A 17199-nucleotide genomic window follows, 5' to 3' on the forward strand; every position below is an offset into this window, starting at 1 on the left:
ATTATTCAAAAGAAAAAATGACTTCACAGTTTTGAATTAATTATTAGTGTTGACAGTGTTTTGATGTAAGATTCGGTTATATTTTTATTTAATTTGCCAGTAACAATTAATTGTTGTTTTAATTAAATCACAGAATCATAATTCGTAATAGCTTTGGAAATTTCAGTCAGACCAAACATATTGATAACAAAACATGTGATCGAAGATCGAACAAAAAAACGCCGATAAATAAAATAAATATTATCTATTATGTATTTTTGTATTTGTGGTCTGTTGTTCCAGTAAAATTTGTGGTTACAAGTGACAAGTGACAACTCACAATATATAGTATATACATAGTACATACTATTCTGTCCAATACGTAATAGTGCCAAACTGCGCTTAATTCATTGAATATACATTTCATCCAATCAAATCCCAACAGTAATAACTTGTAAGTAAGTATTTTAACAGATATTATTACATTGTAGACGTCGACTAACTTAATTATTGTTGTACCCACTTACTTATATTATGGCGGAGTTTTTAGTATTAAATTTTTTAAAAAAAAATAACTATTTTTTAGGTCACTGCTGTATAGGTGATTTGTTGTTTAAATTATTTTCAGTGATCATATAGTATAACTTAGATATTCATACTTGTAGCTGTATTGTAATTTTACAATAATAATACAGTTATTAAGTATCACTTACCTATTACTAATTTATTTTTCATATTACTAATAAGTTATAAGTAATAAACCATAAAGTGTTATTAATTTATTTTATTTTATATACATCGGTAAAATTTTTTATATAATATAATAAATAGAACAATGTTCAAGAACGTATTTTCCCAATTTTTTGCTCATCTGTAACCCCTTTCACATTCAATAAACTATCCGTCTAGTCTACCTACAGTATAATAAATCCATACACCTGCATATAAGTCCACCACAATATTTTCTTTATAAATTAAAATGACATTTATACATTTATAAACATTTGTTGTCTTAAAATAATGTTGTCCGACAATGAGAAAGATATACAACTTTTGATACACGCTTTTTTTATTCTAAATAAATTATATTTATGGATGTCCTCTTATAAATAAAATAGCTTTGCTAATAAATTAATACATTAATGTATTTTCTTTGTTTATCTATAGTACTTATTTATAATATATTGTAGATAAACATTAAACTATATAATTATTAAAAACTTAATCTCAACTACTAACTATTAGTTTATCATTTAAAATGTCAACTACCTACTCATTATAATCTCGTGAAATAAAAATCTAATTAATTTAGTTCTTAAATTATATTAATTATTTTTATAAATATATAAAATACTTTTGAATTTTAAAATGTACACACATACATTTATTTGTTTGAATAAAATTACCCAAATTACTATTTTTACAATACAATTACAATACAGTTGCTAAAAGTGTGTCTAGTATCCTTAAAAATATTAAGTAGGTATTACTTACCTGTTGAAGTTTGAAGATTACAAATCATGAATATAAATTCTAATAATTAATTTGCAGTTCTAAGTAAACTCATATCAATATGTTTGAAAATACCTAATTAAATATTAAATAGTTTCTACAGTTAGTTTATTATAATTTATAATCATATAATATTTTTTTAAATAACTATTGTTTACTTTTCAGCTTTTACAATGTTAACTCCAAATTTTGAATTGGATCAAACAGATGATTATTTAATCTTAAAGATCAAAGCTCGATTTGCTAATGTCAAAAATACAGAAATTGATGTTGATGGCAATCAAATCACATTTTGTTCCTATCCATATTATTTACGCCTTCATCTACCCGGTGAACTGAAAGAAACTAGTGCTTCATCTGGATTTTATGACTGGGATTTATCTATTTTTACTTTTAATATAAATAAAGTAAATCCAGGAGAGAAGTTCGCAGATTTAAACCTCATAAACAAATTTCTAGAACAACCAAAAACTTACCAATCTTTCAAGCCCAAGCCATCTATTGAAGTTCTTAAGAAAAATGATGATGACAATAACGATGTTGATGACGAAGACAATATAAATTGTTATTTTTTACAAGTACCTTTATCAGACCAGAATAATGTTCGTGTAAAATATGGATTTGGTAATCAAACTCAAGGTGCATTTAATCATTTTAAAGGTGAATTTTTTGGAATTATTGAGATTAGTGGTATAGACGATATGGATTTTAATCAAAGGAAAACAACACAATATGCGACAGAATATTTAGAATTTAGTGATGATCATTACTTGGCAGATTTGATGACTGAACCAGAAGAACTCCAAAATATATTAGACTTTAAACCATTTTGGTATAACACAACATGTACCTTAAATGATTCTCAAAAAGATATTTTAAAATCATTTGGTAATAAAGAATACTTATTGAGCAAGGATGATAAAAAGTCAGCCTTACTCTCATTGGTAGATATCATATATGCATATTGTTATTGTATTCGAACTAATTTGGGTGAAGAAAATTGTGAATCAGCTTGGGTAATCAACAAACTCTCATCTACACTTTCATGGTTTCGTATTTTTGAAACGTTTGATGAAACCATTAAAGCGTGCATCAGACGAAGTTTGTGTTATCCTCTTTACAGACATTGGAAATTAAGCATTTTAGTGCTTTCTGATGTACGTAAAGTATTCGGTAATGGATGTGTTTGTTTACTCACGTGTTTGTTGGATATTCATGAGTTGTTTAACAAGAGTGACCCCAGATATGTATTGAACCAACTATATATTAAAGACTATTGTATTTGGATTCAACAATTGAAAAGTACACAGTTTGATACCATTGTCAAACTCTTATTTAATCATTTAATTGTCAAAAAGCAAGTGGGATTTAACTTAGAAGCATTGGAAGTGGCTGCAAAGACTGTAGGTGAAGACTTAGCCATTTTAGAACGTGCACAAAACAGTAATAACATTGTATCTAAATTGCAAAATTTACAAATTTCCGATAATAGTTTAGATTCTGATGACGATGAAGAAGAATCTGCAGAATAATACTTTATTTTTATCATTTTGTTGAGCCAATTATTAATATTAATGTCTATAAATAATGATTATATTATTATTAATATCATTTATTTTATATTTGCAAAAATTACAAATGTCAAGCTTAGAGAATAGTTTAGATTTTGATGACGACATAGAAGAATCTACATAATAATACTTAATTTTTATCATTTTGAATTTCGTATTAATATTAATGTCTAAAAATAATAATTATATAATTAATTTTATATTTGCGAAAATTACAAATGTCAAGCTTAGAGAATAGTATAGATTCTGATGACGACTAAGAAGAATCTGCAGAATAATGCTTTATTTTTATCATTTTGAATTACGTATTAATATTAATGTCTAAAAATAAGAATTATATAATTTATTTTATATTTGCAAAAACTACAAATGTCAAGCTTAGTGAATAGTTTAGATTCTGATGGCGACAAAGAAGAATCTGCAGAATAATATTTAATGTTTATCATTTTGAGTCACGTATGAATATTATTGTCTATAAATTACAATTAAAACAGAATTAATTTTATACATGCATAATAACAAGTATCATGCTCGGGAATAGTTAAAGTCTGATGACGACAAAGAAGAATTTTCTAAATAATATATATATTTTTTTTTTATCATTTTGTCTCGAGTTAATATTAATGTCTATAAATAATAATTATGTAATTATTAATTAATTATTTTATTTATTTTACATTTTCAAAAATTATAAATTTCAACCTTGGACTTCTTGAAGAGTATCTTAGATTCTTATGACAACAATGAAGAATCTTCAGATTTCAGAATAACATTTTTCTATCATTTGTATCGCTTATTAATATTAATGTCTATACACAAAAATTATTTCATTTATTTTATATTTAATAAATATACTTAAGAGTAAACTACATTTTTATACGAATAAAATAACCCTAATTTCAATCCAAAGGTACTAATTATATTATATTACAATATTCAAAAAATGAATATTACCTGGTTATTAACTGATAATTTCAAGAATCCATAATATGTAAGTATACATTTTATTACAACATAATGAACATTCATCTAACATGATGATTGTTGGTCATGATGTAAAGTATTTATGCTGTGAAGAGCTATGGTTATAGTTTTTATCCCCTGCTAACCAATACTTTTCTATACCATACGTGTTCATACTCATCTACCAATCTACCATAATTTCAATAGGTCATAACCTGTTATTGAGTGATTTTATCATGGTCATGACTCATGGACTATGGTGTAACAACATATTATTGATGACATTTTAATGACAATATGCATATATTTATACAAAACAAATTCTATTACCCTGACTGGAAGTACAACCACAAATCCTATTTTATGATTCTGTCTATCTATACCTCTATATCCACTATACTCTAGTTGTATGCTAACTCTATCATTTAAGATTTATTAAAACAGTCGAATTGAATAAAATATTCTTAATTTATTCTCTCAGTGCTATGATAAATTACCTATCCTAATTTAATATTATTTTCTCGTCTCAGAATAGAAACACAGAACATTTTCATGTAATTAAAATTTGAGTTAATTAATTCTTAAAAACTATAAATTTAAAAAAAAGTAAAAACCCATGTTCTCATTTTTAATTTTGATACGAATTAAAACAGTAAAAATATAATTTTAGTGATATCTTCTATAAATTCACAAACATAATGGTCAGTTTAAGATTGAACAGTTTTAATAAAACGATATTTTCCACATTTCTTGTTTTATTTATAAAATAAATTGGGTTTACAAATCTTAATTGTAAATAGTGGGTGACAATGACACACGATACGAGTTTTTGAGTTTGACGCACGCAGATCAACTATACATTTCAAAATATACCTACCCATTTTAATTCAGTTTGTTTGAGTAATTTATTTTGAGCAGGGCCGGTGCAAGCAAATTTTTATGTGTAAGCAAAGATCAAAATTTCCGCTTCTATATAAATATAAATTTTGTCACCGTAGGCTTGTTCCTACGCCTAAAACTGGTCTTGATTTTGAGTGTTTAGTATTGGAAGTTTTTAAACCAACTAAAAAAAAAATTATAAAATTGGACTACATGGCTATACTTATACTATACCCAAGAAATGCTAACTGCTAAAATATCATAAAATGAAAATATTTAAAAAAAAAAAAAAAAGCTTCAATGAAATGCACAATATTAGTTAGAGTTACAACTATACAAAAATTGTACGATTCGAATCCGATTATTGTCATTTTGCTAAAAAGGTTTAGGTACAAGTAATAAAAATCAAATTACTAACAAAAAGCTGAAATGGACAGAAGAAGAATGACATTGGCTGAAATAGAAGAGATTCTAGAAGGAGAAATTAATCAAAGTTTAATTAAATATTTTATGTCGAAGTTTTGCTAAAAGCAAATAGGATATTCTAATTTCATAAAGCAAATAAGTCATTACAAAAAAGAGATCTTTTATATTTGAATAATTTTTTTTTTTTAATTTCTATCCAAAATTATTATTTATTATTATGTTTATTGTTTATATATATTTAGTAATTTTCAATGACTTGTATACATATACATTTTTACCATTATTGTAAATTGTAATTGATTATCTCTAATTGATATACATTATATATATTTTTTTATTAATTTTCTTCTATTTATCCGAAGAAATGTACTACTAAGGTTTTTTGTGATCCACAAGTACCTACAGAACTAAATGTTCTGCTATATAAAAGCCATGGGGCTTTGTACTTAATATACTAAATTTACGCAGCTCATCGACATAAAAAGCACAAAAACCTTTTATTGTATTTTTAAAATAATTGTAACTTTTTAATAACTAGGATTCCAGACTCCAGTAAACTCTAATGAGATTGTCTCTCATTTATTGCTGTCTATAAGATCTATTAAATATTTTTATTGTGTTACGCAAAATATGTTAAATGCCACAAAATGTACTAACTTTTTTTACCACGGTTTATAAAAATTAATAAGAGTATTTGAGTATTTAACATAATTTCTATGATGATTACCTGATAAGTTCAAAATGTATCATTATTTTCAACTTAACATTACTATTTAAAATTAAATATTAAATTACCCATTTAACATTTTCCTTTTTAGATTCTGAACGGAGTGATGAATGTATTGATTCTACAATGATGTGTGTTTTCGCTTTTTTTTTGTATGTGTGTCTGTGTGTGTACAGCATAACTAGTCGAAATAATGCATCAATTTCAAACTTAGGGGGTGGTTTCTAATGGCAGAGTAAATATCCTTGATGCATTATAGAGGTCAAAAGTAAATATTTTCCAACAGTTTTCAGTTTTCAAAAAAATCGATCGAGAAAAACAAAAAAAATGACGGAAAAACGAGGATTTTTACGCAAAACCAGTTTTCGAATAAATCGATATTTTTTTGTATGATTATAACTCAAAAACACTGTAAATACTTGAATTTTCGACAAATGTTTATATTAATGTTATTTATATACAGTTAAATTTTCAAAATATTTTGAGCTATTTATAGACCACTGAAATTTTAGATTTTTCTGAGATTTTTTTTTTGAAGTGTGAATTTTTGTCATAAGAAAGTAAGTGCGTTTGAATTTTAAATTTTTCAAATATTGACAAAAATTCGTCAAAATCATGAATATTTGCAAATTATTTTGTAGGTATAATTCGTAAAATTTTTTGTATTAGTAGCTATAAGAGTTGAAAATTGAATACAAGATTTTCCATAAGTTTGGCTTGCAATAATTATAAAACAACTTTAATTTTGATGTATTCGGGCCATTAATACATAAACTACCTTTTTCACCAACTACTGGAAATTATATCCTAAGCCAAGGGTAACCAATTACTATTTTACGTGGGCCACATTAGATACGATACGGATTCCCAATTCGGAAAATTCTCGCGAGCCATAAAAAAAATGCAGTACATAATATTTAGGGCGTTGCCCGGGTACCCGTTTCGCCCAAATTGTTTTTATATGATTCCCGTTTCGCCCAGAGTAGCTTAGATAAATTTAAAATTAAGTTGGAAATAGTTCAGTCAAATATTATATTTTAGGGAACGTTATAAAACCTTTAGTAATAAAATAACGGGTAATAGATTTAGGAAAATTAAGTCAGAATCCTTAAAGTATCATTTATTTTCAAAAATCTTAAAAAAATGACATGTTGAATATTTAATAATAATTACCTATAGCGAGATTTTCCCCCATTTGTTTGGCCAATACTTAAAGTATATGAAAATAAAAATAATTAAACTATTAAATCAAAATGAACTATTATACGTTTTACTTAAACACTGAATTATATAATTAAAGTATTATACACTAGATTGTTAACCTTATTAGTCCACAAAAAAGTTGTTTGTTTATAGATAATTGCATTAAACGACTATACTTGCCATAAAATCAAGTATTTTGTTTCATTGAACTATCGTATGAAAACTAACCATCAATGGACAATAATTCAAAAATAAATCTTAAAATGTAGGTCATACAATGTGGTATATTAAAAAATAATTACTGGTTATTATGTGATAATCTATTGTATTATAGTATTTACTTCAAAATTAATTAAAAAAGCATTGGTAAAATAAATTACAGTATTAAAACATTATTTGTTATTCTATAGTCTATGCCTATACTGTTTAACATTACAAACTTCGATATTTTAAATAATTTGTCCAATATAGACGCATACGCATATAGTAATTTTTTTGTTTCAATTTAAAACTTATTGTACTACCTATTTTTTTTTTCTAATATATATATAGTTTCAACTTTCAAGCTAGCTCGTTTTTATTTTTTTAATAATTTTTAAAACAATAAAGTAGTGGATCTGTGGTGTGTGGTTAGATATAATCGGTCAAAAAGTTCAATATATTTTTAGTGTCGATCAATACTCTATATTTTCATTTTCATTTACTATATAGGTATAATGTACATAATAAAATATAATTAATATTGGTTTTTGTTGATGTAATTTAATATTAATTTTAAGCTGTACCTATCTGCCTAGGAATAAGAAAGTAGAAAAAATATAATAGTATATATAGGGTATTATACAAAAGAATTATTATCAAGTGGGTAGCGTTCTACTGTAGGTACACCGAGTAACGAGTGGATTTCGGACATAGAGTAGACATAAACTTCTAATTGAAGTTGCAATAAAGCATTTAAAAAATTATGTATATTTGAATGTAACATATAGAAATTATTTTTGAAATGTGAATGAAAAGACTCGACGGCATTTGTAGTTTGAGTTAGGTTTTATAATCTTTGCACACTACGTGTATGACTATTTTTATCCATTTCTTTTGATGACAATATTGATAATTCTATATCATAAGATATTGGATAATTTATTACATTTTGATAAGGCATACGCAGTCGCTTCGAGTAAAATTTCGTATGCACTGCAGTATTAGGAATTGTATCAATTTATATAAAAATATGTATTATATTAAATATTATTTTATTACGATTTAAAATGTAATAGTGGCCCAATCACCGGGTCTGTCTATTATATAAATATAAAATTTTAGTGGCCCAATTCCTGAGCGCCCATAATTTATATTCCATACGAATCTTGTCGTGTACGTGTACCTAACTGCATAAGTACCTACTGAGAAGTAGCTCATTTGGCCGGCTCCCGTTTTTCTTAAATGGCTACGGCGGTCTTATAAAAAGGTCAATTTTCAAACGGCATCGATTTTTTACAACATAAATTCCTTCCCACTTCGTAAAAACTTAGGACTATCTTAAAAGAGGTATGGTTAAAAATGTATTGGTACATTAGTAAATTATAAAAATTATATATTATTGTGAATTAAATTTTAGCGATAAAAAAATGTATGTATAAGTAGATACATAACAAAATCATACATTGGTTAATTTTTTCATATAACCCATATGTGTTTATTCACTAGATGAAAATTCATTTATGATGTTCCTAATGAATTCCTGTTTTTTAATATTTAGTTGTATTGATATGACTACAAGCTTCAATTTAATTTTTTTCTACGGGAGCCGTTTATGAATTTACCAGTTCGTTAAACCTTTTTTGACGGTAGTCGTTTGGGGCGCGCCGACCTATTGTTAATACATGTACCTAGTAGGTACCTTATACTTATACATTATCTTAATAGTTTTATAACTAAACATATCTAAATTTTAAATTTTATTTATAATATACGTAATCGCTTTATTTCATATCTACCGTTATCAGACAATAATTTTTTTAAACTGAAAATCAAATTTTCTACACGAGAATTAATAAGACTTATTAAATAATGCATACATATCTAATGTTACTAATTAATAATCATACGGTTTTAAGCCATATAATGTATAAATTATGACATTTGAATATAATACCTACATATGGCTGGCTAAATTTAGGTACCTATATACATTATTATATAATATTTTGGTAGGTATCTACGACCTACCTGCCTATAATATTATGTTACGGGTTACAGGATAACATTTGGATAAAAGTCGACATTAATCAGTTCATGTAACATTTGGCTAATGTTACACAACATATTAATAATATTAAAATCTTAGCTATATAGATGTTAATCATAGTCATAATCGGATAATATAACATTACTAAATTAACCAGCAAACTCTTTTGGATAATGTCATATATAAATGTAAATATATATATATCATAATAAATAATAATATGATACAGTTTAACAGCTATATGATTTATGAATCATTAATTATATTAATTTTCAATACATACAGTAATATCACATATTTTGAAATTTAGTGGTTAATATACTCATACTAAATCAATAGTATTTTATTGAATACACTTAAAAACATGGTAAGAAAATACTCACAAAAATATTATTGTTGAAAAACAAAGAATTGATTTTTACGCGATATGCTTTTGTGGCATTTTCGATGGCTTTGGCTTACATTTTACAAATACCCACACCTATTATATTATTACCAAATTTTCTTTTAGAACTTAGAAAACACTTTTTATAGCCATGACCAGTGTCCAATGACCACTTCTCTTTGACATCAAGATCGCGATTTCTCTCAATGATTTGGAAACATGTGAGTGTGTGACACGCCTCATCCAAAGGTATTACAGACAATGGACGAACTGGTTTCTGATGTTGATGTATAATTTATAACTGTGACAAAGTATCAAATGTATTACCTACCAAGTCTATAGAATTATTCATCCTCAATTCACAATTGACACAAAAAAACAAATATTATATTTCTCGAGTCTCGGAGCTCAGATTCTGTCATCAAGAGCTAGAGAGGCATGTCGTATAGTCGTCATCATGGTGCATGTACGAAGACAATCATCAATGTTCGTCGAGTAGTATGCTAAAAATTTATGGATTAGGTTAAAACTCGTTATTACTTGATAATTTTACATTAGTAAAATGTATTTAACGTAATTCGATGATGTTATAGTACACAAAGAGGTAACAGAAAAAATTACAAATTAAAAATATTTATTAATAGCATAAAAATAATTTATATAGTTTGGAAATTAGATTATGTATTTATGTCTAAAAAATACCATAGGTACATCTATTATAACTATTTGATAAAAGTATTATGGATCTATACGGTAGTTATTTATATTTTAGAATCACTTCAAAAAAACTTAATTGTATTTCTTAAAAACTGGTTTTGTATTTCCTAATTTTACGTAATTTTTTTTTTTTTTGTTTTTCTCAGCTTTTGATACTTTTGATCGCCGCTCAAGTCCTAAAAAAGTACCAACTACTTTTAACTTTATACTAGATATAATAAAAAACCACCTTAAAAAATTAAAATTAAACATTTTTACTACTCCAATAGTAATGGCAGATATAAAAATAGCCTAAAAATAACACATTATTGTAAAATCAAAACATTAATTGCTCGGATCAGAATCTATAAAAACAAATTTGTTTAAAAATCATATTTATATATAACTTGGCTTACATTAAATTTTAATCCTGGGCATTAGTCTATTTTTAAGTACTGGCCATTATAGGCATTTTTGAAAATGATTTTAAAATAAGTTTGTTCCGGTAAAAAAACGGGCGCCCGGGAATTGGGCCACAATTCACCTTTTTTTCCAAAGGTATACGGTAATTGGGCCACTAAAATTTTATATTTATTACAGGTAGGCCCGGTAATTGGGCCACTAAAATTGTATATTTATAATAAGCAGACCCGGTGATTGGGCCACTATTACATTTTAAATTGTAATAAAATAATATTTAATATAATACATCTTTTTATATAAATTGATACAATTCCTAATACTGCAGTGCATACGAAACTTTACTCGAAGCGACTGCGTATTCCTTATCAAAAGGTAATAAATTATCCAATATCTTATGATATAGTATTATCAATTGTCATCAAATGAAATGGATAAATAGTCATACGCGTAGTGTGCAAAACTTATGAAACCTAATTTGAATTTCAAATGCCGTTGAGTCTTTTCATTCACATTTCAAAAATAATTTCTATAATATGTCACATCCAAATATACATAATTTTTTATTGCAACTTCAATCAGAAGTTTATATTAAGATTAGAAGTATTGGAACAATTAAAACAAGAAAACGAACTTTAGTTCGACAAAATTTTATTCTTAATGAAATTAAAAAATATGAAGAAGGGGAAAAAATCCAATTTGAATATTTACAATCTGTATCATGTTATTTAAAAAAAAAATTATATTTTTAAATATTATATTAGAAAAAAATTATTTCATATTATTTATTTTTTGACTAACTTTATGGTCCTTATATTATATTTGTAAAATGAGTATATTGGCATTCTTTATAAAAATTATTTCATATTCGACTAATTTTATGGACCTTGTTGTATATTAAATTAATTAAATCTGTATGGAAGTATTTTAAAAAATATATTAATTATTTGACGAATTGTATTTTTATATGTTAAAAAAATAATAATTAGTTGATAAACATTATATTATATTCGTATTAATAGTATATTTGTGTGCTATACTTTTATGGCCCAATCTCCGGGTACACTTTAAAAATATAGATTTAATTTGTGGCCCAATCTCCGGGTAGAAAAATGTTAACAAATATTTTATACAAAATAGGTAGTTAAAATGTGGCCCAATTCCCGGGCGCCCAAAAAAACCACTCGTTTCCTTTAACTCCAGTACTCCACCTTTAGCTATCTTAGTCACTCCACAAAATTTCTATATGAACCGGGTGATTAATTCAATAATATAAATGTTTTTATGAAATATTTTTTTACATAGTGTAAAATTTTTATTTTATATCCTAAAACACCTCTAAGACTTTCTTATAGCATAGTAGAATATTTTTTAGATTTCTATTTTGTTGAATACTCATCCTTTGTTACACAACTCCGATTATCTAAACTTTAAAGACAATAAATTAAATACCTACTACAAAATTCTTATAAGAAAAATATATCTCCTGTGAAATTTAAAACTAAAAATGTTAACAATAAAGTTATAGAAAATATTTTTATTCCAAAAATATTGTTTTATAATGAATTCAAGTTGGATAAAAAAAACATAAATATTATAATTGAGACTTATTGAATGAATGAGTGTCTCTTTGTGTATATTTATATAATAGTATAGCCTATAGGCCGTATGAATTAAATATAATATATCCTATAACACCATAAACCTATTATAATAATATATATTATACCGTTAATATAAACACTTATATAGGCTATAGCGTATTAACGTCTAGCCACCAACTTAGCATACATATAGGCTCTAATAATGGCATCGGCAGGATATAAAATTACTACGGTAAACACTAAATTGAAATCTATATCAACATTCTCAATTCAGTTAAATCCCATTATAGTTTGTAGTGTGAATATATATATTTGCACGTTAGTTCATTTACATATAGTTGTATGACCTGTGAAAAATAACTACCTACTTATATATTTAAATTTTAAAATTTATCTTTCATGAGTTTGGACTCACAATATATTCGGATTTCGGATATATAATTATACGAAAATGATAATTTTTTTTCAAAATCTATCGGGTATGTTATTTTATTTTACAAACTATGGCATTCTTAGTAGTAGATAATTCTATAAAGTCAAAGATAAAAGTGAAATATAGGTATAATTCAGTGCTATCATAGAGTAATTTATATATATAATAATGCTATGTATACATATATACATATTACATACCATACGCATACATATTATATAATTTATTGATTGTAACTTATTATGCCCATCTTTGGTTCGAAAATTAAAGACGCCATATTCCAGAACTCCAAGGACACTGAAAATATTAGACATTTATTTAGAACGGACTTTATAATTTGCTTACTATGATTTGAAATGTGAAAAATATGGTTGAAACAACATATATGATTAATCGCAGATCAAAAGTAGGTGTACAAAAACACATTATTCATGAATGTAAGTAGGTATAATATACTGAACTATCTTGGTATACCTACTTAATTTATATTATTTATTTAAACAATACGCTAATGAAATATTTTACAGAATACTAATAAATATATATAATACTACAATAGGATTTCTTTTACAAGGCCACGGAACTTAATTCGAATTCGTTTTAAAAAAAAATATTTAAATATTTTTTTTAAGCTTTTATAAAAAAAAAAAAAAACACTTGTCACTCACTATTCACGTCACACACTCACACGCATTATTACAACTTATAACTAATATCTAATATTTCCTACACAATTATTTATATATATTTGAACACGGGTTATTAATTATTAGTATAATAATTTATTTATTTAATTACGGTCGACAAAATTCATAGCATCAAGATTGTCGATTGTAGAATTATTTTATTTTTACAAAAAAAAAAAAAAAAAATACATAATTTAACTTAGTGCACATATAGAAAAACTATAAAAATATAAACTAAAAAGTGTCTCGAATAACACCAAATAATACTTTGCATAATGTCATAATATCTGTATATTATACTATTGTTATAATATGTTTATAAAAAAAAAAAAAACGGTTTCGACGTTGTGTAAATAATAACCTCGCCTAATCCGTTTTTGTGTGCAAGTGATGTATATATAATATATTAGCTAGTCTATGTGTTTTATGTACTGGGTGACTTTTAAAAGTAAACACTTATATTTTCATGAAAAATTCTAACGTTTTTGGAATCGTTTTTAATAATTATAATTCGTGACAAAACATTTTATTTTCTACCATTTTTTTTATCTTTATGAACATATAGTGATGTGGCACTATATACGGCCAACCCGCAAAATGTCGGTACACACTATAGGTACTCCGCTCTTCAAAACTTTAAATACCTACTTAGTCCAAATTAATTATTAATTTTAATTCCGATTTTTATACATTGAAAAAGACAGAAAAATATTTTTCTGCTCCGGAATATTAAATTAAAAATGTACGCAGTCGTTATTCAAAAAATCATAGTGATAAAAAATGTTGCATTATTGTATGTATTGACTTCAAAATAATAAAAAAAAGAATTCTTCAAAACCTTTCACACTGAATGCTTATACATAGTGTTAAATAAGTTTGGAACTCTTAATTATAGCAAATATGCATATTTTAATACTTATATGGAAGACTATGTCAATATACCAGATAACACATTTATAATTTATAAAATATTTAATAACCCTATTATTGTTTATCAGTCCCAATTACTCTAATGACCGTTTCCAAACTTAATGGACATCCTGTGTAGATGTGTATATATATATTTATGGCACACATCCCGATCCCATATCTATATATAATAAAAACAAATGACAATAAAGTTTTAAAATGTGGGTATAGCTGCAGCATTACTACCTATTGGCTATTACCTAGGTATTATCGTATTATATAGGTATTCATTTGTATAATTCGAATACGTACTCTTCAGTTTTTTTACTTTGTTGCTTTTAAATATAGACGAATATAGTGTTATATGTATATACACCTAATATGTTAGTATAAACGGAACACAGTATATTTTATTGTATTTACCCATTTATTGTAATGCCACTGGAGTATGTACAAATATCACATTCGAACACAATAGTTGTTGGCACACAGCAATCTAGTTTAATTCATAATAACTTAATGTGAATGAAATAATTAATAACCATATATCATACAATATTATTATAGTATACATTATACCTATATATATGTTCAGTTTGCTCAAATGCCACGGAGGTTTCTCGTGAAACGTCATCATCGTGCTAGAGTGCTGAAAAGAAGTGGCGAAATCTCATAACGCAATGTTTTCTATACATAGTGAAACGGTTTAATGTTAAGACTCGTCAGTAGGAGTAACTATTTTATGATGAACGCGAGCGCGTATTATAATAATATATAGACCGACAGAATATTGTGTTAAGATTCGAATACTTGATGAGTTTACCTATGAATATTATAATGACTATGATATGTATATAAATATATATGTTTGTATGTACCTATGTATATATATATGTTATTCAAATATTATTTCCTAACCACCGGCAGTGTGATATTGCAGTATTCGTAGATTAAAAAAATGCTTAGGTACCTAACAATAATGCAGTGAACGGCATAAAATGTCGTATCGTCACGAACTCACAAATAACGACGAGTTAAAAACTTGTAGAACCCGAGATCAATATAAATATGGTATTCAATTTTATAGATCTTGCTGGAATCTATACATAAATACATAACATACATTATAGATATTGTATGCATTAATGCATCGATATAAATTATATGTAAATATGCAATAAGTGTTATTTATTAATATTTACATTGATGTGGCGGCGGGCGGCGTGGCGCGTGTTAATAGTCAAAGGCGACGCACATTTCAATGTAATCATTGTAATCGTAATAAACAAATTCAACAATAACGATTAATCCTTGGCACGTACGCCAGCTATATATAATACGATATAAGTAATAATGCGAGATACGACGATGAGATCGCAATATCGCATCATCGTAAAAGGCGTCACATACTATAACTAAATAGTTACACTCGGTGAAACATATAATTTTATTACCATTTACCATATAGATACCGCGCGCTTAGAAAAAAAAATGTATAAGGTATACTGACAACTGTATATGTCTATATATTTATAAATTGTTATATACAATGTTATATATATATATATAAATATATTACAATATTATGTATACTATATTTATATATTGATAGGTATCCAATATCCATTTATTATTATATTAAAAAATAAACTATAATATATTTATAAATTTAAAATATAAGTGAAATGGTTTGTCTTCAAAAGCTTTAGCTTATGGAAGAAACAGTATTTGATATTTTGTAGATAATTAAACTTGACTTAATATCCTAATTCACGTAGTGTAATATATATGGGTATATCGTATATGACTATAAACATTGAAAATGTGAACAAAAATTAAAGATATTATACTAAAAAATAATAACAATTCGTTCAATAATCAATAGATAATAAAAATACTAAATAAATAAATCCTAATTAATTAATAATTATCTATTAACATATAGATAAAAAGATAATAAAAGAAAGCACTATATAACATATACCTATTTAAAATGTATGATAGACATGTAAAATAATATATATATTTTTTTAACTGTCAAACTTCAACAAACATATTTTTGATAAATAAACATTTTGGAAACTATTTGAATTAGGTAATGCTTAGTAGATTATAGAGATTTATATATATATATATTAATTCATAATATAATTTATATTTATACCTATATATTATTAATTGGGTCTTTTTTTACCAAATTCGCTTTCATAATATAAAATTAATGTACCTACTTCATATTTATATATAATATTATACAAACAGTGTCACTGTCAAATATGTAGTAAATATTATAACTACAATATTATCTACAAATGTCAAATAATATATTACTATGATATATATTTCATAAAAAAAGCTTCAACTAAATGGTCTAAATGATATAATATAGGTAGTTATATAATTCAACAAATGTTGTCAGTTTAACATATATGGTCAATTTTTGTTATTTTTAAGATAAATGAGATAAATAATATAATATCGACCTATTATAATATATAAATAAATGATTAATAGTTAGGGTATTAAGGAGATAATTATTAAAATTTTAATTTTAAAGC

General features: G+C 25.4%; 1 protein-coding gene across 2 annotated transcripts; it reads left to right on the forward strand.

Moving 5' to 3' along the window:
- Nucleotides 1–149: 149 nt before the first annotated feature.
- On the forward strand, nt 150–3928 carry LOC114130761 (protein SHQ1 homolog). Of its 2 annotated transcripts, none has more exons than XM_027995810.2 (2): nt 150–437; nt 1657–3928. In XM_027995810.2, the coding sequence occupies exon 2, from the start codon at nt 1665–1667 to the stop codon at nt 3021–3023; it is 1359 nt and encodes a 452-aa protein (XP_027851611.1). In that variant the 5' UTR covers nt 150–437; nt 1657–1664; the 3' UTR covers nt 3024–3928. The 2 variants fall into 2 exon arrangements, with proteins under 2 accessions (XP_027851611.1, XP_027851612.1); XM_027995811.2 differs by having other exon boundaries at nt 150–433.
- Nucleotides 3929–17199: the final 13271 nt, after the last annotated feature.

This window comes from Aphis gossypii, chromosome 2 (assembly GCF_020184175.1).
Source record: "Aphis gossypii isolate Hap1 chromosome 2, ASM2018417v2, whole genome shotgun sequence".
Taxonomy (NCBI): domain Eukaryota; kingdom Metazoa; phylum Arthropoda; class Insecta; order Hemiptera; family Aphididae; genus Aphis; species Aphis gossypii.